This window comes from Euleptes europaea, chromosome 3 (assembly GCF_029931775.1).
Source record: "Euleptes europaea isolate rEulEur1 chromosome 3, rEulEur1.hap1, whole genome shotgun sequence".
Taxonomy (NCBI): Eukaryota; Metazoa; Chordata; class Lepidosauria; order Squamata; family Sphaerodactylidae; genus Euleptes; species Euleptes europaea.
Window position 1 is genome coordinate 86,951,143 of NC_079314.1, and position 22,765 is coordinate 86,973,907.

The following is a 22,765-nucleotide window of genomic DNA, read 5'->3' on the forward strand; positions in this document are numbered from 1 at the left end:
ACTCCTATCCCTGCACTGCCGCCACCCCCCCCCCCACACACACATACATAGACACACACTATTGGAATTGGGCTTGTATTGGGAAGTGACTGCGTTTGAGGGCACCAAGAAATGCCACTGCAAACAGCAATAGACAGGGCCCTACTAAGGTCTCTAACTCATCCACTCCTCCAGCCAAAAGCATCAACAGGGTTTTGGCATTTTATTCTCAACAGGTTATCAATGCTGCAGTTTCATTCATACAACTTCCCCTCCCCGCCCCCCAAAATGCTGAGAAAAAATGAGACAACACAGAAGAAAACTGAATTGCAACCGTTTGTGAGCACCATTATCTTAACTCCTTGAAACTAATTAGTACATAAATGATGCTAGTAGAGGAGAAACAGGACAGCCTGTGGATCCCTAGGTGGGGCACAGTAGGTAGAATGGTTCAAGTCCCCACTAGTTAGCAAATACAAGCAGATGTCAAATTACCATCTTTTAGCCTAATCCACCTCAGTGGTGATGCACAAAAGGGAACAATGTTCCAAAAATGTCAGCTTGTTTAATAACTCCACATTTATCAATAAATCCATCCAACTTTTCTTTATACACATGCAACATATGCCTACAAAATGAGGTCCGACGGCATGACTAACCCTACAGGCCAATCCTGCAACTCAAATCACTATGGAAGCTACTCACAAGTTAGACAAGTTTATGCTCAGCAGCCTGTCTTGACAGAGACATCCATATATCTTTCCAAGACTACGATTTTAGACTTCCAGGAGCACTCCCATGAATGAAATCTTATTTTCACAATGGTTTCAACTATACAATACATTTTGGATCCATATTTATTGTTGCTGCATTAAAATACGTGACTACACAAGGTTTATCTCTTTTTAAAAATCTGCTTTGAGTCCTACACTATGATCTGAGCAGTTAAGAGTTATTTTTGAGGTACAAGTACAAGGCAAAAAGTGCTCTCTGCACTCTCTCTTTTCCATTGCACGTTTGCATATACCTAACTTGAGCCTACTGCACAGAGGCTATTAGCTATGCTTATTAATGCAGCTTCATACGCCACAACTCCAGTTGACTTTCAATAAGAATTGAATGAATGTATCTGATGGCAAATCTGGCTCCTACATATGCAATGCAGATGAGATAAGTTATTATGAGAAACATCCATTTTGCATTTCTTGGCTTTTTTGAATACTTAACACTGAAGTATTTCATCAACATTTATTTTTGCATGCAAATTAATTTATCTCTGGATTTATGCTTGTAATTAGCATTTTTAAAATTTGAAGATGCAACTCAAGTTTTTTTTTAAGAGGAAAGAAAGGAAAATGGGTAATGGGCTTACATTTTAAATCTCCAAATTACTTGGCAGTTACACAAAAGCATTGCTGAAAATGGTGTGTATAGCAGGGGTGGAATTACTTCAGTCTTGCACAGGCCGTTTTATTACTAGCATTTCTGAGGTCCACCAATATATTTTAAATTTACATAGCAAGATGGCCTACTCAGACTCTCTTGACAGTTGAGGTCCAACTAATCTGAAATCAATGACTTCAAGTATGTACTTTTGCTTCAAAACATAAGAAATTCCTTGCTAGATCAGATATATGTTCACTTACAGTGCATTCCTAAGGAGAGTTACTCCATTCTAAGCCCATTGAAATGAATGGGTTTAGACTGGAGTAACAGCCCGTTCCTGAGATTTTGGCCAAAACCTCATAGGAGGCGGCATGACCTCCCTGCTAGCATAAGTGCGTGTAATCACGGATTTACATGCACTTACGCTGGCGGCGAGGCCAGTCCCGCCGGCGGCTGAGCCCAGCAGGACTGCGCCTCGCCCCTCCGCCGGCGCAGGGGGGCGGGCCAGGGGGAGGAGCTGCCAGTTACATTAGTTACATTAACTACTTCACTGAGTCAAAGAATGCATTAACCCAGGGCTGCCAGGAGATTTCCCACCATCAGCTCAGGAATGGGTTGTAACTCTCTTTAGGAATGCACTGTTAGTCCAGCACTTTTTCCTAGAATCCCAGCAACCAGGAAATGCTAAATGGTTCACTGAAGATGGGTCAGTGGATCATTAGCAGACTTTCTGTGCACCCCTGGTCTATACAGTCCCAAAAGCAATGGGCTGAGAATAACATTACTATGATCATGAAACGTGTTCTTCTGAAATACCCAATAAAAATACCATGGAGCAAACGATTTTCAGGAAACCTAGCCATTGTTGCCTAGTGCTATTTAAAAGTGAATGGAAGTGAAGTAGTACAAATTCCTTTGAAAAATTACTCTGTGGGAACTTAAAAAGAAATCTTAAATGTAGCATTCACTAGCAAGGAACTCTCCACCACCACCATTTCAGCTACGTAAGCCTTGTACAATGTGTGTTACTTATATGAACCTGCCTCAGAATTAAACAGGACTCCAGTATAGCACTGTGTGTGTATGCGTTAAGTGCCATCAAGTAGTTTCCGACTCATGGCGACCCTATGAATCAATGTCCTCCAAAATGTCCTATCTTTGACAGCCTTGCTCAGGTCTGGCAAATTGAGGGCTGTGGCTTCCTTTATTGAGTCCATCCAGCTCTTGTTGGGTCTTCCTCTTTTCCTGCTGCCTTCAACTTTTCCTAGCATGATTATCTTTTCCAGTATAGCACTATAGATTCCTATTTAATTCTCCTGCCACAGACTGACAAGGCTACATTTCTGGAATTGTCTTATCATCATTTGACATGTAGGATCCAGTTCCAAAAGAAGCATACAAGCCATTTATCATTCACATCTGTTCTGCCACCTGTACTAACTCTACATGAATATTTACAAGTCTGCATGCGTCTCCTTAGATGCATGAATTGTCCCATGTATGCTGTCCACAGCTAACATGGACAACAGCCCCCTTTGGCATGGCTGTATGACTAAATTTCCATTACAAATCTCTCTTTTTTTTCAGGGCTTACAAACTCAGCAGCATAACTCTGCTCAGGGCAAATTCAAAAAGCAGAGAAAGAGGTTTCCACACAAACATTTCTGTTCAAGTGTTTTAACATTATCAGCCTGTGGACAAACCAGAAGGCCTCAGGTAATGGGCCATTTCACAGCTTAATGAAGCTGAGGAGAGAGTATCAGAAACTTAACCGTTATCCAAGCTCTGTTCCTATGATATATATTCTATGTCTGCCTTTGGCTCTTCTCTCATAAATCATCTGATCAAAGATAAGAGTTGAGCTTTGCGTTCTTCATTCTCTGCTGCCCTCCCCCACCCAATTCTTTTCCCTTCCCTCAGTACCATACAGTAGGAAAACCAATACCTAAACCTTAACTTCCTTCTCCTCAGCAAGCAGATATGTTTTTAATTAAAGGACAACTTATCTCATATCTATGGGGGTATTAGAATATGACAGGAGAGATTGCTCATCTTTTCTGCTTTGATTTTTTTCCAAAAATGGCTCCCTTTGCAGAATAACTTTCTCATTCCTTCCATGTTTCTGACAACACTATAATCTGGAGGTAAACAAATGTTATGAGTGGTTACTACTGTTGTGGGGTTACTCTATGAGGCACTTTAGGTTAATCTACGTTTGCCAACTCCAGGCTGGGAAATTCCTGGAGATTTGGGAATGGAGCCTGGGGAGGGGAGGGACCTCAGCATACAGTCCCAAATATTATTAAGTTGCAGTAGAGAAATTCAAATCTGAACAATTGTCTAAGAGAAACATATGAGAACTTAAAAAGCAGCACACTTAGAAGGCAGTCTCAATAAAATCTGTGCGATTTGCTTCTGAGTAAACATGCCGAAGATCAGGGTGCTACTTTCACTAGCAATTCAAGGCTCTAAATTTCAAGCCATTGCAGATGTTCTAACACCTCCTCCAAAAATCTATCCAGATTCTCTGCTATTCATAGCAGTCTGTTCATATTTTTTTTCTTGTCTACGTAAAGAAAATGTAAACTGTAAACAACCTGGGTCATATGTATAAATAAAAATGGTTGGGGAGAAATTATGTTTTCAAAAAAGCCAGGGAGAAAATGAAAGATATATTTCTTTACCTCTGCCATCAGCCAGACATCGGTTGTATCCCACAGGGCTGAAGTACTCAAAGACAAAGACAGCCACGGCAGATATTATAAGCAGCATTACAAACATCATCACCCACACATCAGCACTGAATGGCTCTGAATGGAAGAGAAAAATTGGGTAATTCACGGCAATCCATACCATCCTATATAACCACACTTTCTTAAATGGGAGCCCAAGGGATCCAGGGAAAAAGCTATTTTTTTAAATATGAATTCTGTACAAAAGAAATCCAAATTCTGTACCAAGAAAAGCTGGATTCTGTGATCAGAATAAGAGTGCAATCCTAAAGGGGGAGCAGATCCATGGTGGCCGGGAGTGGCGGAGCCGAGCTGCCTCCTCAGAGGCTTCCCAGCTGTCGCGGAGCCTAAAAAAGTTGGCGCAGCCACACTGATGCTGAAGGGGGCTTTCCCAGGGCAAAAGGGCTGTGGTAGCTGCCTAAAGGCAGCGCTATCCCCAGGAACGCCCTGGGAATGCCCCCCCCCCCCACATCAGTGCAGACTTTCTGGCATGGCTGCACTGGCGGTGGGAGCCGGTGGTACCCAGATGCCAGCGTGTTTGCCCCTCCCCCAGCATAGGTGCCACCTTATTCCAGGTGGCACCTATGCCAGCATGTGGTCACACTGGCTCCAAAGGAGCTTCACCCCCCTTCAGGAATGGGCCGACTATCATGTAAATTAAACAAACTTGCACGATTTTATTTTACTTTGTACAATTTATGCTCATTCTATGTAGTCATGGGGAAGGCAGGGGACCGAAGCCCCATTTCCAGCCACTAGAATTCTGAATCAGCCACCATTTTGGCTTTTAAGATTGTAGCAGGCACTGCTCACGCATTTGCAAGCATGGCTCCACCACCATAAAGGATAAATGCTAGTGATTGATTGATAGTGTTTTTTTATAATTTAAAAAGAAAGCTGCAATGCACAGGAAACTTATCCAGTACCATATTTTGCATTCCTGCTTTGTTCAGCTGCAGGACAGATTAATTATAGAGCCCTGCTTATAGATTGTTTTAGATAACAAGGTTGGCTAAACAACTGGGTGGTCAAATGTTTTTGCTCACTTTGCTTTAGCAACATAGTGATGCATAGAAATTAAGCTGCATGAACAGACAAAGGATTTCTCCCAAATAGTCAATCGCATGAGCAGAAGGTATTTCTATTTGCTGGGGGGGGGGGGGAGGCGCACTGAATCCGATGAGATCTCACCCCCCCCCCAAGATTTTCAGGAACAGCTTTTTTTCACCAGTGTAAGTGGCTGCAGCAGGAAGGGGGATATGGGATATTGTGCAAGTAGAGCGGCGTTAGGATTTGGAATTTTCTTGTTTTGTTTGGCTACAACTCAAAAAGATAGGAAAAGTTTCACGCCAGGCTATTGCTAAAAGCACAGAAGAAAGGCTGGTAAGAAAGATGCTCACCATAATGATTTTGATTTGGAAAAACAAAGGTGGTGGAAATCCAAATAAACTTGTTTGGACAGAATTAAACATTAATAATTAATTAATAATTAAATTAAATGGAGGCAGCTTTCACCAAATAAACCCCCATACTGTGATGCCTTAGAAGAAGCCTTTACCTAAGAAGGCAGAAGGTGAGACAGTCCCATTGCTTCGCGACACCATTACACTGATTCCTGTCTCAATGAAGGGCACAGAAAAGTCTACCACTTCAGACCGTTCTGCATTTATGGTGAGGGATCCCACTGCCATATAGGCCCGTTTGGCAACCACCTAAAGGAAGGAAGGAAGAAAATTGTTGGATATTCTAATAGCCAAACCAGCCAAATCTGAGGATAATTATATCTAGACACTAGGGTTGTGAACAGACAAAATGATTTTTCGAGAAATCTGAAAAACGCTTCAGGATTGCAGAAAAATCTGAAATATAAAAATAAATACATGGGGAATAAAAAGAAAGAAAAGAAAACCAAAATAATAAAAGGAGAGCCTGTAGCTTTAAGAAATGGATGCCCTCAGTGGCTGTTGATAGACAACCTCAACAGTTTGGCCAGCATTCCAGGTTTGGTTCATTCAGTAAAGGTAAAGGGCTTTCTGGGGCTGATTTGGTCTTTGACGGAGGATTGATCAGGGCCAGGTCTGGCAGTGACCATTGGAAGACTTGATACCACCTGACTTGCATGAGTCACCCAGGCTTGACTGCTTGCTGCTGTTTACAGCAGCTACCCAATGAAAGCCAGTGTTTTTTGGTGATTAGAGTTTCCCGCTGGAACCTGAAATCTCCATTCTGCTGTGGAAATTCACTGGTGACCTTGGGCCAGTTATACATTCTCAGCCTAACTTACCTCACAGAACTGTTGTAAGGATAAAATGGCGGAGAGGAGAATGATGTAAGCTGCATTTGGGTTCCCATTGTGGAAAAAGGTAGGATATACATAAAGCAAATAAATAAGATGGGGAGCAGATAAAAGGCAGATTGGTGAGTGGGTGTAAAGTAGAGAAGGAAGCAGGGACAGGTGAGGAAGGGGAGTTGCTAGGATGAGTAGGGAATATCTGGAGATTTTGGGGAATACCTGGAGATTTTGGGGTTGGAACCTGAGGATGGCGGGATTTGGGGAAAAGGGGACTTCAACAAAGTATAATGCCACACAGTCCACCTTCTAAAGCAGCCATTTTCTCCAAGTGAACTGATCTCAGTCGCCTGGAGATCAGCTGTAATAGCAGGAGATTTCCAGCCACCACCTGGAGGTTGGCAACCCTAAGGATGAGGGAAAGAGGAAATAGTGTGGGGAGGGGAAGCAACAGGAAGATGGCCCCCACAAGTCCTTGCAGGTTTCCTTTAGTGCAGATGTGTCCTGCTAAGCTGGCATTGTACAACTGGGCCACAGTAAGAAGGAAAGCAGAAGACAGGAGGGCAGAGAAAGGTAGGTTGGCTGGTGGGTGGAAAGGAGAGAAGGAAGCAGGAATAGGGGGGAGGCTATGGGGAGAGGGAAAGAGGACATAGTGAGAGAGGAGGAAATAAGATGCCCCCCGCAAGTCCTTGCTGGCCTCCCACTTGTTTTCTGTTCTCCACTGTGTATACAGATAATATCAAGAATTCAGGACATGGAGATACACTTTAAAATAAGAGGAACAGCTTCATTTCAGCATGCACTAGCGTAAAGTTTACTGCGTAGAAGCTGATGAGGGTAGTCACATCTTAATTATACATCTGTATGAGAAACTGACTCTATCTGTGACAATGGACAACACCAGATATGGCATAAAAGGAATTCCCAGTTTACGTAATGAAAACTTTAGAAATAAGAGAAAAAAGAGCATAGGTGGTAACATCAAATCTGCATATGGGAACTGAGAGAAATTAAGAGAGATAAGGAGGTGGTTGGTATGGTGTGGGATGAGGAGTGAAGGAAGCAGCAAGTTGTCCAAGAAATACTACTTATCATATTTGATCATACTTGCACTGTAGAAGCAAGGTTAGATCAGTGACGAACAGATGTAACAAATTACTGGGGCTATGCTTTGTTTCCATGAAAAAAAAACATTATGAAAAGAAAAACGAGAGGGTCTGCCTTAAGCCAATCAATTAATGGGAGATTAATGTGTGTGTAGACACGTACATGTGTGCATGCATTCACATACCTACATGGAAAAAAATGCTTTCAGAATGCAGACAGGCATGACATACATAAAATAATTGGAGGAAAGTAGGGCAAAAGGTCAACCAAAGTTACAGTGCTAAGCCCATTGATTTCAGTGGACTTAGAAGGATGTACCTTTGCTTAGAATAGCAACTGTGAGCTTTATTTCTAGTGCCCTTCTTCTTTCACTATTCAAACACATTTGCTGTCTACATTCTGTGGATTAGATGTTTTATTTATGTTGATTTAGTGTTGTTTTTTATTTTAGTAAGGATTTTGTCAGTAGTATTTATGCATTATATCATTGTTTTCTGTTATTAGTTGGGTGACATTGTGGTAAAAGGCGGAAAAGAAGTTTTAAATATAATAACATAAAATTAAATGTAAACTATCACAGATTTGCTTGATGTTAATTCAAATAATGTTTGGAATTCTATGCTGGCCATTGTGTGTAACAACAATAAACAAATTCAAATAAAAGTATTTTTTCAAGTAGCAAATATTAAAAGTTGAAAAGCAAATTTGCAAAGTAATATTCAGCTTATTTCTACCTTCAGGGACAAGAAATCAGCCATATATAGGGAAAAAACTCTTATTCTGGAAGTAGGCATGAGGTAAAAGCAGACATCTTTCATGGCTTACCTCGCCAATCATTCCATTCCATGTTCCATTGACCTTCTTCCCATGTTTGCCATTTGTTACCAAGTAAAGGTCATAGGTGAATTTGACAAACTTGGAGATTTTCTTGAGAATATCAATACAAAAACCTTTGCAGCATTTCTTGATGTAGGCAGTTTCCTCATCTGTCTTGTTCCTAGCCAATCATAATAACAGGATTATGCAGAACTAGAAAAATAGTTTAAATTTGAACTAAAATATATGATCCCATTTTTCTTTGTGCTTTATGCAAACATTTATTTTCACACTGAGAAATTCCATATGAATCTTCCAACTAAAATCCCTTTGCTTTTTTTCAATTCCTACTTGTCCTAGCAGAAATTGAACATTACAAACAAAAAACTAAGATAATATTTTAATTCCTCTGGTGTTTTGTGGTGTCTGTACATAAAATACAACACAAATTTGCTTGAGAAAGTATCAATCTATAGTATTTAGAATTCTAGCAAGCCTCCCCTTGTTATCCCCAGCTGTTCACCATAGCTATCTTTATTTCCTTTCTTATACATCCCTCAATTAAAACAAAAAACCAACAAAAAGAATCCCACACTTGAAGCAACTAATTTTAAATAGTTTATTGTGTCAAGCTAACTTGGAAATTGTTAGGGTTGCCAGCTCTGGGTTGGGAAATACCTGGAGATTTGGGGGGGGGGGTTTGGAGAGGGGAGGAACTTCAATGCCATAGAGTCCAATTGCCAAAGAGACCATTTTCTCCAGGTGAACTGATCTCTATTGGCTGGAGGTCAGTTGTAATAGCAGGAGATCTCCAGCCACCACCTGGAGGTTGGCAACCCTAGAAATTGTGCTAGTGATAAGCACTAATGTGGCTAGTCTGAGGTAGTCCAATGGGCTTTGCTGCCGTTGAGCATCAAGGAAAAGCATGCTAAGAGGAATCAGCTAGAGAAAGATCCTGTTGACACCTACTCTGTCACGATTCTTTTTTGGCACGGGACAGTGTTTCTCATACAGGTACCACTTAATGGGTCTACATTTTCCACAATAACAAACGGTGCTTCCTCTAGGGTTACTATGCTAAGATGATCGTCCTTCCGTTCCTCACGGTCAGGGTAGAGCTCAGAACGAGGCCACACATAATATTTCATCTTGAGGCGCTTGTCCTTCCACCATCCCACCTGAAGAGATTGAGAAAAACACACAAAGAGACATCATTGTGAAAATCTTCCTCCTAAATTACAATCCACCAAATTCACTTTAGCAGAGATGCAAAAAAAACCCCCCAAAAACCCAAGCCCAGACTGTTTAGGAGACAGTGATTCTACACACAGATATTCCACTGTAGAAGGACCAGAAAAGGATATTTTATAAAACAGACATTACAGAGAATATCCAACAGGGTTTGGGGAAATATTGGCAATAGTATAAACATCTCCTTTCTTTGTTAAGGGCAGCTAAATACAAAGTGCTCTTTAGATGGTATCTTGCTGTAGAAAGGCTTAATTGAATTTTTCAATAAGTACATTTAAATGTTCAAAAAGTTCTATTTATATGTTGGTTTCTTCCATCTTTGGTGGACACATTTGTTTGTGCACCAGTACTGGCTATAAATTATCTCTGTAACTGAAGCGATCACTGGTTTTAAGCTACCACTCGAGGCATTACTGATTCTACTGAATTATTTTCATGTTGAGTGTCAATCTACTACGAAGTTAATAAGTCTTTTAGTGGCAGCTAGAATTGTGAGAGATGGACATTGGTTAGAATTAATCAGTTTCAACAATCCCAGAATTTTTTTATAAAGCAGTGGTCATTGCAGAAAATGAACAAAAGATTAGGTTTGTACAAAATTAAGAAGAAAATCCACAGTTGCTTTTTCTCACAAAATTGACTGAATTACTGGAGTACTCACCAAGAATTTATTAATACAGGGATTGCATTTTTTAAAATTCTGTATAATTTTTAAAACTGATCTGTGTAATGTTGTTGTTAATAAAACAATTAAAACAAAAAATTACAAAGATAAAGGTTTCCAACAACGTATCTCTTATTTCCAGCCTTTGTTATAGCTTTAATAGCCACTAATTTCCAAATATTGCTACAGAATAGCCATCAAATGTTTTGGGTGTCAGGTTTGCTGTTACATACGACAGTCTTTTAACAGGGATCATAAATATGCTTATTTTGTGCAATGGTGTATATCTTTTTTGAGTAAATGTGAGTTTGAAAGTAGTTACTATATTGAGTCAATTATTACATAATAGTTATGTATTTGAAGTCAGTTCTGATCCATGAAAACATACCCTGAAATATTCTTCTCAAAATCCAGATTCTCAGAAGCTTTTGAACATCAATAGTCTAGACATTGCAAATACTTTTCCTAATCAACACTGATACTAATTGCCACCTTGCCTGGCACATATGAGCCCCAAATAAATGATCTGAATAGATCCAGAAAACAAACTTCTCTGCTTTCTGTAGATGTGATCCCAAGCCCCTCCCACACATACACCCTCTGGGCCTCAGTCAAAGCAAAATGACAGAAAAGGCAGTGTAATGGGAAACTCTGGGTGCTCACACTATACCCATCCTTTGGGCTTCATTTCCTTTATGCTGTCAATGTCCCCTTCTTCTGCTAATCTAATGCTTTAGAATCACTGGACAAAAGGTCTGATTGGAGCTTTAAGGCATGACAGTGATAGATTTACTACATTTAAGACTTCATGGTATTTTGAATTTGACAACATCTAGAATAGATATAGTTATTGTTTCTTTGAAAACATTGATCTGATTTGTTTTTTTAAAGAGACAAATGAGATTCTAGTTGATCTTGGTAAACAAGTTATTTAAAGAAAGAAAAAAGACCTCAAAAACCTTCTTACACAATCAAAAGGGTGTGTGATCTTCTGCCCATAGAGGATGATCACTCAGTAGAGTTATGTGAACCCATAGCCATTACAACAAATGTAATGCTGACTTTCTTCTAGGTAGCAGTTACAAATATTCTACTTTAAAAGGTCCTCTTTAAAGGAAGCCACAGCCCTCAGTTTGCAAGACCTGAGCAAGACTGTTAACAACAGGATGTTTTGGAGGTCATTAATTCATAGGGTTGCCTTTAATTTATCTCTTGCACCTCTTCAAACACATGATTAAATAAACATACTGTTTATCCTCTAAAGCGTTAGGAAATTCATGCTCTTGGTTTAGTAGGGGATCAACTAACAGGGCATGCACACTACAGAAAATATGTATAGTGCTGAGAAAGTGAGATTAATTGAACTCAGAGGTGCATACTTCTCCACAAGAATGATAAAGATCTTGCTGCAAAGCCAAGCATCTCATTCAACTCTTGGTGTATATTAGAAGATAGTAAGTCTGGAGATGGGAAAACCACAGCAGGTGTACCACTCCATGCAAAATGCAAACAACACATTTTATAACCTGTTTATCTGTCCATTAGAGAAGTAATAAAATATGGACAACCATTCAGTTCCAATACATATTACATAAATTGCCCAAAGTACAAAGAAAGGAACAGATGTATCTGAGAATACGGCACCAAATATATGTTACAGAAACATGTTCAAATTTTGTGTGTTGGTAAATGAATGCAATAGCACTTCAAACAGGCACAGAGGTTCTGTGCAGATTTGAGCCTGTAAACGTATGCCGTAGATGTCTGTAACAACTTCAGCCTTGGACGACTGAATGGTAAGAAGGAAGCCTTTACTGAATTTTGCAACAGATAATGCATTTGCATGACAATGAACATGCATCTCTGACTCTTTTCTAAATATAGTTTCCGAGGGTAGCCATGTTGGTCCACAGTAGAACAGTTAGATTCAAGTCCAGTAGCAACTGAGAGGCCAACAAGATTTTCAGAGTACAAGCTTTCATGAGTCAAAGCTCCCTTCATCAGACACGGCTTGTGTCTGACGAAGGGAGCTTTCACTATCGAAAGATTATACCTTGAAAATGTTGTTGGTCTCTAAAGTACTACTGAACTTAAATCTTTTCTAAACGTGTTCTTGAAGAGCAGCTTCTGGGTTTGAAAGGGGAAAGATCACTGAGTGGTAGAAAATGGGAAAGGGGAAGATCTGGATGGTGTTTGGTACGATATACATCTCTATGAGGGAGATAGACCAGCACATTATGAAGATGGAGCTATTCTCAATAGAATTTAAAAGGAACATATTTGTCTTGGCAAAATAACCAAAAGGTAAGACTTCAGTTTAAAAAAATGGAAAGGCTATGTAAAATAAGATGCTCTAGAATTCTCTACAGATTCTGATTTTTTTAGTAAATTACTACTGCCACAGCTCTCGTGCTGCATCACCCCACTTTTCCACTGGTAAATCCCTAAGCTGTTCTAAGAAATCGCTATTGAAAAAACAGATATGTTCTGTTTAGTAAAGCCTTAACCAAATACTCCTTCATAGAATGTTTGAGAATGTGCCGTTTTTCCTGCTTTTCTTCCCAACTCACTTGCACAGGCATTTTCACTTGGCTATTTTCACTACTCCCTCACCAAAATTATAAGATCTGAAACAGCTGATTGGCACAAAATACTCATGCACAGTTATAAGCTTAGTTATTAATAACTGCAGTAACAGATTTCACATCATGAATTCTGAGAGAATCACATGGATGCCCCCTTGAGACAGGCCCTTTCTACCAACTGAGGGGACTCACACAGCCTCTTACGACTTTGGGGAGCCAGGTTTGTTTTGAACTGTAAACCTTTCCCTCAGTTAAAAGTTGTTCTTAGGGTAGCAAGTGTAAAGGTTTGGTGCCATGAAGAAAATTTTGTGGTGAGCAAGAACATGGAGAGCACTGAGGAAGGAGCTGTATGTAAATAACAAAGATGTTTTATTTATTCACCAGTTGTTTTTAGAGAACGGATCAGCAGCACAGGTCTTCAGTCAAAAGAGAAGCCTGGCTGACGCATATACATTTAAGGTAGTTATCGCTTCAGAGTGTGGTTTGAATTCTCTTTAATGCTTGCAGGTACAAACAGACTTTCGTTGACTAGGCCCTAGGCTGGATCCTTTCACACACAGGATTCCACCCACACCAGCCTGCCCTTTCCCAAGAGTCAGTACAAGATCTGCTCATCACCAGAGAGAGACCTCACAACCGGGTACTCTTTCTTCTCCCAGAGGTAGAATTAAACTACTGTGCCACACTACCAAGCACAGCAACCCTTCAAACTGTCTGCTGTTTTGCTGAGGCAGAGCCAAACTATCACTGCACTCTTCCCGAGGCAGTCCTGAACTGACTCCTGCTGCTCTTCCCTCCAGCATTTCATCCCCATCTGAAAGGTGACTGGATGCTGGAGCAGCTCTCCCATGGGCTCAGGGATAAAACAGCTGAGGGGCTGTTTTATCTTTCAGGGAGAGGGCAGCCTCCTGTCCATCACACCCCTTCATTCAAAAATCTTGGAATTGCTCCCTACTGTGTACCCACGTGTTTACAGAGCAGTCATCCCTGCAGGAATACTGACTCACATACCAAGCATATTGTGGAAACAACAACAAAAACAAAGAGTGTATAAGCCCATCACAGCATGTAGAAAATGGACTTAATGTATTCCATCCTGAAAGAAAGCTTTAGATTAAACACAGCCTAGAAAATAAAATCAAGCGTTATATTTGGATGGTGTCAGATCAACTGTACAGTGTCCCTAGTTCTTGCCATCGTAAGGACTACATTAAATGATACTGCCACTAAGAAAAGTCATTGGGGGAGCTTCCTGGCCAGACTGAGCTTTGTGGGTGTGCCCAAATAGTTCTCACACATTTGCAACTGACGCATGGGATGAATTACATTTCAAGGGCAGACGAGAAATGTTTATTTTTAAAGTTCCAGGGAGAGTGTGAAGGGGTGAAAGCAGAAGATGGAGCCCATGAGCTAAAGGGCAATGAGGACATTGATAAACTCCCTTAAGAAAAAGGAACCAGCTGGCAAGCCCACAGAGGCACATAGATCTTACAAGATTCCAGAATGCTCAGAGGAATTTTAGGATTCCAAACATCTGCTCTGTTGAGGCTGTGGTGGGAGCTTGGCATGTGAAGTTCCTAGCAAGCTATTGACAAGGTTGTTCCATCCATGAGGTGGAGCCTGGCTCCATGGTTTACCATGGAGATGAGTGGCCAAAGGAGGGAAGGGAGACATCTAGAATAACACTGGTGCAAAGCTTGTACTGAGTCTGACACAGCGTGTTGTAGGACTCCCTGTCAGACCAATGAAGCAGCAGTGTCAACAGCAAAGAAATGTTACTTTTCTGCTTTCGTTGCATCAGCCTGTACCCGGCCTTCTCAATTATTAAAAGAGGTATCCTGGCATCTACTGACTCCTAAATCTGAGCCTTTATCATCTCAGGAACAGGAAGTTAGTTGTGATGCCTCTGCAAAGTTTTTTTTGCTGACAAAATCTCTCAAATATGCTCTGACTTGGATGTCGGTTGTAACATGCATCAGACAAAAGAAATATCTAGCACATTGTCTGGTCTGTTTATGGATCATTTTGACCTAGTTACCATGATAGATGTTGACAGGATCCTGGGATCTGTGAAGGCTGCCAGTTGTCCTCTGAATTCTTGTCCATCCTAGTTGCTGAAATCATGTAAGGACCACATAAATCAGACTTGATAGCTATCATAAATCAATCACTGTTTCAGGGCACCCTCTCTTGGCCATTCAAAGAAGTGGTTATCCATTCCCTACTTTGAAAAAAAAATCCCTACTGAAAAGTGATGTGGCCACTTGCCCTGTCTCTAGTTTGCCCTTTCTGGGCAAGATAATTGAGACAGCATTGGTGAAGCAACTCTAGGCCTTCTTGGAGTGCTCTGAACCCTTTTCAGTCTGGCTTCAGGCCAGGTTATGGGACAGAAGCACCACTGGTGGGGTTTAGTTGAGTAGCTTCTACTGGATTTATCTGCTGACTTTGATAAAACAGACCATGCTATCTTGTTGAAACATTTGGAGGGAGAAGTAGAAATCAGGGGATGTGCTTTGGATTGGTTTGAAATGTTCCTTACAGACTGGACTCAAAGGGTTGCCATTGGAGACAAATGATCAATGTGGGATATTTCCTGTGGGGTTTCACAGGGTGCAGCCCCATGCTATTCAACTTCTATGTAAAGCTCTTAGGAAAAACCACTCATAGTTTTGGAACCGGATGCCATCAATACGCTGAGGACACCCAACTCTACATCTCTCTATCCAAATCTCCTGGACCCGTACTGTATGTTCAGCTGACCCTTGCTGGCTCGGTCAAGAGCCTAGGGCTACATTGGACCCATCATTACTACTGGAGAAACAAATTAACGCTACCACACACAAAAAAGCACACTATCTTCCAACTGAGTTTAGTGTGAACTCAGTTGATCTGGCCACCTGGATCCACACCATGGTAACATTGAGACTAGACTACTGTAATGCATTCCATATGTATTCCCTCAAAATAAACTCAGAAACTCCTATTAGTGCAGAATGCTGCAGCTGGGTTATTATCAGGAACAAGGCAGTACATGCATATTACACCCACTCTGCAATAACTCCATTAGCTGCCCATTAGTTACCAGGTTCAGTTCAAGGTACTGGCCATCACATACGAAGCCTTTTGTGACCTTGGACACGTAATCTGCTGTACTGCCTCTCCTCTATGTCCTGCCACAATAACCTCACTCATCTGAATAGGGTCTTCTTCAGGTGCCACCCTGTGACGGGCAAGATCAACAACTGCCTGTACATGAGCATTCTCTTTAGTGGCGCCGATCCAATGGATTGGACTGCTTGAGCTGGTCAGGAAGGCTCCCATATTTTTGGCTTTCTGCAAACCATGTACAACAGAACTGTTCAGGGGGGCATTTCTATCAGGATAGGGCTCCATTATAACATAATGATTCAGGAAGATGTTTCAATAGAGAGAATGGGACTGTGGACTATATAACTTATATCTGTTGCTGTTATATCTTTATCTTACTCTCACTGCATTATATTTCTGCTTACATAATATCATTTCTTGTACAAACATGTCATGTTTAATACTCACAACCTGGTTCAGATTCCTGCAATCCTAGCCTTATTACATTAATTAGAGGTCTACATTGGTTTTTAGATCCTATTGATTGTACTTACTTACTTATATAATCTGCCTTGGGTCTCAGTGAGATAGGTGGACTATTAATAACACAAATAAATAAAACAAGCCTACATAACTTTAAAGCATACTGTGAAATGGGAAAAATCTAACAAGTCCAAACCAACAAGCTAGACACTTGACTGGCTATTTTGAGTATGCTAGATATGCTGAACACTCAGCTATGTTTTTTTCTACTGAGATCACTGTATGGTACATAAGGCCTCAGTGTATTCACTGCTGCAACATTCATGGTGTTCCTACCAACCACTGCTGATGAAGCATTTTCATTCAGTCTACTTAAGATCTCAGAAGGCACAAGATTCTCAACAAGATGGTGTCAACCCTCAGCAGCTATATAAGTGTATGATGTAGACTAACAGCCCATTCCTGAGCTTGGGGGCCGAATGGGCTTAGGAGGCGCCGTGACCCCTACGCCAGCATTCATGCCACTTGCGCCGTGCAAACTGGCATAAACGCCAGCATAGTGCCACTTGCACCAGTACCCCCCCCCTGGACTGCTGCAGCAGAGCACCCCTCAGATGCCGGCTCAGCCTCTCACCGGCGCCCTACCAGTGCAAGTCCTCGCGCCAGCATCCCAGGAGGCATTCCTGGGGCAGTCTGGGGGCGAAGATGCCAATAGCCAGCTTCCTAACCCCTTTCAGCCCAGGAACACTCCCTTTAGCAACAGTGGTGACGCATCGCTATTTTCAATGGGGATTTCCCCCTTTTTCTTTTTAAAACACCCTTTTTCGCCCTGCTTCAGTGGCCAAACCTCTTTGGAGCTGCCACGGCCACTTTGTCCCCGGCTGCTTCAGCTCTCAGGAATGAGCTATAAAGCTCTTAATTCCAAATCTATGCATCTGCTTAAGTGAGCTCTGTCTCATAAAAGCTTATGTTGGAATGAATTTTGTTATTCTTTAAGGTGCCAATGGACTACTGTTTTAAGTTGACATAGTATTCTCATATTTATTTGCTGTGCACATTGAATTGGTTTTCTAATAATTCAAACTGGTTTAAATCTTCTCATTGTTCAATTGCTGTAAATGTTTAATTTTTAAATACATCCTGATCTCTGCAACTCCTGAAAACTTTCTGAAAAGTGTACTGAACCAAGCTGAGTGAAGGTTGTGGCTCAGGGATAGATAAGGTTGCCAACCTCCAGGTACTAGCTGGAGATCTTCTGCTATTACAACTGATCTCCAACCAATAGAGATCAGTTCACCTGGAGAAAATGGCCACTTTGTCAATTGGACTCTATGGCATTGAAGTCCCTCCCCAAACCCTACCCTCCTCAGGTTCCGCCAAAAAAAACCCTGCCAGTGGCGAAGAGGGATCTGGCAACCCTAGTGATAGAACAGCTGCTTGGCATGCAGAAAGTCCCAGGTTCAATTCCCAGCATCCCTAGTTAAAAGAATCAGGTGGTAGGTGAGGTGAAAGGCCTCAACCTGAGATCCTTGAGAGCCACTGCCAGTCTAGGCAGACAATACTGACTTTGGAGAACAATGCCTTATTCAGTATAAAGCGGCTTCATGTGTTTTCATGTCTTGAATCATTCACAAGTCTATTTTAACTTGGACAAATTCTGGAGAAGACCAAGTTATGATTAGAAAGTGTTTTTTAAAAAAAAAAAAAAAACCATGAGAATGTACCCTATGTGACTTGATTCCTGACTCAGACCCAACACCCCTGTTCTGTGACTAAAGCTGTGCTTCATGGTTCCCAACGGAGACACAGTTTTCAGCCAGCCAGAAGTCCCCGCTGCCAGCATCTCTGCTATTTTTTTCATGTTTCAGCTATCAGAGGAGCACATCATCAAAGAGGTCAGCACACAACTGAAAGAGCAGGTGGAGAAGGAGTATGTAGAAAATCTGTTTACAAACACTTATGGTAATTAATTAACCATGTTGGTCAAAGGAGATTAATATTGGTGAATGCTTCACCTGCAGAATTAATTAACATGAAAAGCGTTCCTTCACAAGCCTCAAGTTCACCTTTCAACAGCACCTGGCAAAGTGTCTCTTTTTCACTACACCTGCTGAATAGGTGATGGTTATTAATGGGCTTTAAATTTGGCAAAACAGGAGAGTTACAGAACTGAAGAGATTGTTATATATAGCATATAATAAGGATGTTTTTTTAAATATTCCTAAAGAATAGTGTAATTGTTTAGTTATCATGTCTCGCTTCCTTAAATAAAACAACCACTTCCCTGAAGTGAATTCCCTAAACCACCCCCAGACTGGCATTTATGCATCTCTTGCCATTTTGTTAAAATGCCATTAATTATGGGTTTCTTTATTGCTACATTTGCATGCTTTCTGCAGTTACTAAAACATTGCCCTCTGACCTAATTATCCTGAAGAGGTTAACAAGGTAAACTTTAAAAGCTTCTATGTTTAGCACTAGAGGTCAAAACATGATGGCACAGAAGTGATAAGGGCTATGAGAGTTCAGTAGGTGATGGGCTCTTAAATTATTTTTGATGTCTGCTGGTACTTTTTGGCAGGCAAGCTCACAAATATTCCTGAAGTCAAGCCATGTGTTTTCCTGTGCAGGGTGAAGCAGTTCTTTTAAGTGGGCAAACAGGAGGATTTAATTTATATCAGAGAATGTGTTGAATGTTTCCTGTGCAGGGCCAGTGCTACCATTAGGCGAACTAGGCGGTTGCCTAGGGTGCAGGCCTCAGAGGGGCGCAGAACTGGCCGGAGGGGCACAGTTTTAAACAGATTCGTTTCTTGAAAAAAAATGCAACTGACAATTTATATTTATATTTTAATAAGTACCACAACAGTGCTATGGAATATAATTAATTATAACGTCTTATAAAAAGTTTTGCACTTTTATTTTTTCTACAAGACATCTGTTTTTGAAAATTGGTTTGCAATGGGGGGGGGGCACAAGTAGTTAGCCTTGCCTGGGGTGCAAAAATGACTGGCACCAGCCCTGTTCCTGTGATATACTGTATGGGTCAGATACATGTTCAAAGAGGAACACTGTAAATTAATACTGCCAATGTTATTTGATCCTCTACATCACATATTTAGAGTGCCATGGATTGAGTCGGCAAGTGGGCAGGGCCAGTACCCTCCTGGTCTGTGGGGGCTGTGGGTGCCTGCTCTTGCCCCCTTGCAGGTAAGTGGGGGCTGGGGGTTTCTGGTAGGGGCTGCCAGAGGAAGCCAGGTAGGCCTCCACGCCTGGGCTGTCGACTTTGAAGGCCGGGATGTACTCTGCCGCTGTGGCAGAGACAGTGGTGTCTGAGTCCGTTCCTGGACACTGCCTATTTCATTCCCAAGAAAACACAGGCAGACAAAGCAGTTTAAAGGCAATCTGAACTTGTTCATAAATGTAATTTGTTGTGTATGTGTGCTAAGTGCCATCAAGTCGCTTCCAACTTATGGTGACCCTATGAATTAATGTCCTCCAAAATATCCTCTCATTAACAGCCTGAGTCAGGTCTTGCAAACGGAGGGTTGTAGCTTCCTTTATTGAATCTATCTGTTGGGTCTTCCTCTTTTCCTTCTGCCTTCAACTTTTCCTACCATTATTGCCTTTTCTAGTGACTCTTATCTTCTCCTAATGTGGCCAAAGTTTAGTCAGTTTAGCTTCAAGTGAATGTTCAGGCTTGATTTGATCTAGAACCCACTGATTTGTCTTTTTGGCAGTCCAAGGCATCCATAACACTCTCCTCCAACACCACATTCCAAATGAATCAACTTTCTTCCTGTCACCTTTCTTGATTGTCCAACTTTCACACCCATATGGTCACCAGAGACACAGTAATTTGTTAGCAAATGGCCAGACATGGAGGGAAGTCTAAAATACAGAGCAGGGTAAGCTGAATTCCACCCTATTAACATCTGAACTCAGAATATGATGTTGGGGGGCACGCTAGACAACCCTTCGCTTGCTCCTTAGGAGAGCCAAATCCGGGAAAAATATGGACTATCTCTGTTTCTCACAGATAGGGTTAAACGAAATAGAACATACATGTTTATTCAGGAAGACTGAATTTTTGTTAATTCCAAAATGAAGTTTGGGAATTCTAAAATGTAATTGTCTTATCAAGTAATCCTCAGGACCCTTGGTGTGCCTCTGAAAACTACCTTCTCTGGGGTCATTGTAGAGGGGAAATTCTCAGGCAATAGACATAAGAAGTAGTTGGTTAGACTAAAAAAAGTTGCTGGGGAGCAATAGATTACTATGGTTGAGAGGGGTTTTTTAAGTCCTAAGAAAAGGTGAGCAGGGTAAGATGGACTGGCCAGAAGGGGAATGTGGAAGGCCAAGCTGGTGTAATGGCCCAAATATCAAATGAAGACTGGATAGAGGGTTGGGTCCCTGCTCAGCAATTATGCTTGCTGGGTAACCATGGGCCAGGCACTCTGTCTCTCAGGGTGATTATGATGGAAATGGAGAAAACTATGCATTCTGTCCCACGGACGAGTGGAATAAAAATGGGCAAGGTAGCTTACTAATTGCCTGTCAGCCCTAGGATACAAATGATATCTCTGGCACACATCAGAGCTGATTTGAACTCGTTATCTCAATTAATTATAAAGCTTTACTCATAATTAATTCATATAATGATTTAATAACTGGATGGAACCCAACAGTTCTGCCCACTATCTTCTCTTATTCTTATACAAAACAGTAGTATTGAAAAACTGGCCACACCTGCCTTAAAAATAGAAGTGATTTGGAATCTGAGTCAATGTGTAATATGAGGTCATGAACTTGACATATCATAGGATTAGGTGGGAGGCATTTATCACCCCTTAATGTGGTCCCTGGACACAAACATACATATAAATCTAGCCTTGGCTTAGATGTTTAGCAGCAGAGACAGTTTGTTTCTACTGCCTTATATAAATATCCAATCTTCACCCTGAGTTCTCAAGAATCTGCATTGTACAGGATTGTCTGAACATACAGTACGTGTCCAGGCATGCAATTTCATGCCTAACGATTTCTTCCCCTTGGCTTTCTTCTTGAGTAATATTTTTTTGCTGAGCTTTCTTTTCCCTCACTCGAGTTTTTTAAAAACATGTTTTCAGGAGGAGAGGATCTTGCCAATCTACACCATGGCCTGAGAGACAGCTTAACGCTATTACTGGCTGGAAGAGAATTGAATTAGGTTGCTGTACAAGAGAGGTGTCTAAAACCCACTGAACACTCACTAAGGCAAAGGCACAGACTTTTTGTTCTGGGCTCTTCTGGGATCAGATACTGACAGGAGGCTTAAAACTACAAACTAGCAAAAGATTGGAAGTGCAGATGCTGAAAATGGGCCTGTTATACTGCCTGCGCAAAAAGAGGTTATGCATATAAATAGTTGGCATTTTTTACAGTTTCCTGAAATAACAAAAACTAATCAAAGGGTCTGCAGTAGGGAATGGGTGGGTGGGGGTCAGAAAACACTGCCGTTCTTATTACTTGTACCAATTCCACTATTAGAAAGTGCTGTTTTTCTTCCTGTAAAAATGTTAACCAACATATTTACACCTCCTCTGTTGTGAAAAAATCTTCTACAAATGAAAACCCTAGTCTCCGAGAGAATATTTTTGAGACTGAACTGCCTAACACACCTTAAGGTGTTAGACGCACACATACAGAGAAAGACATGCCCACTCAGGAACATGCATAGACACACACTATTACAAAAAAAGGAAGGTTAGGATGTTCAACCATGAGAATAAGCATGAAACCAGGGCTTAGAAGTTGCACCACTCATAAGAATTGGATTTGGGGTCATTTTCAGTCTTTCTGGCAAAACAAGTCATACAGATTAAAAACAAGAGAAATGAGTTGTATGAATTGGCCCTATGTTTAAGCTGCCTTGAGCCAAAAGAAAAGGCAGGGTATAAGCATTTAAATAAAGAAATAAGATCATAAAGTCTTCTGAACAGAGACGTGCCATGCCATGACCAATGAGTGTATGATAGAAATAACAAAGACATGCCTGAACTAGAATCCGTCCAGTGTACAAACATATAAACATTTGTACACTGGACAGAGTCTACACTTTTCACAATTTTATGGTCTTGTCCAGTACACGTTTCCATCTCCCCCACTCTCAGCATGTAGACACAAACACACTCTCTCAGAGGTTTCCATGTCTTGGTCATCATCTAGAAGGCTCTTGTGGGACACTCTAGTCATGGCCAAGAAATGGAAGATGTTGCTTACCTTCTACAGTGACCACAGCAGTGGCACCAATGGAACAGAAACGCTATACAATGATTCCAGAGCCATAGCTGTGTTAGTCTACAGAAGCACATGTAAGCAAAAGTCTAGTACCACCTTTAAGACTAAA

The 22,765-nt window shown here is 41.2% G+C and overlaps 1 protein-coding gene across 1 annotated transcript in view; it reads right to left on the minus strand.

Annotated features, from left to right (window-relative positions):
* The window catches only part of GRIN2B (glutamate ionotropic receptor NMDA type subunit 2B), a 328,850-nt gene that overhangs the window by 39,952 nt on the left and 266,133 nt on the right, over window positions 1–22,765 (minus strand). The window contains exons 5-8 of the mRNA XM_056846002.1: window positions 9,280–9,488; window positions 8,320–8,491; window positions 5,656–5,809; window positions 4,050–4,175 (exon numbers count right to left, since the gene is read on the minus strand). Coding sequence (XP_056701980.1) covers window positions 4,050–4,175; window positions 5,656–5,809; window positions 8,320–8,491; window positions 9,280–9,488 — 661 coding nt within the window. The remainder of the gene's footprint in view (window positions 1–4,049; window positions 4,176–5,655; window positions 5,810–8,319; window positions 8,492–9,279; window positions 9,489–22,765) is intronic.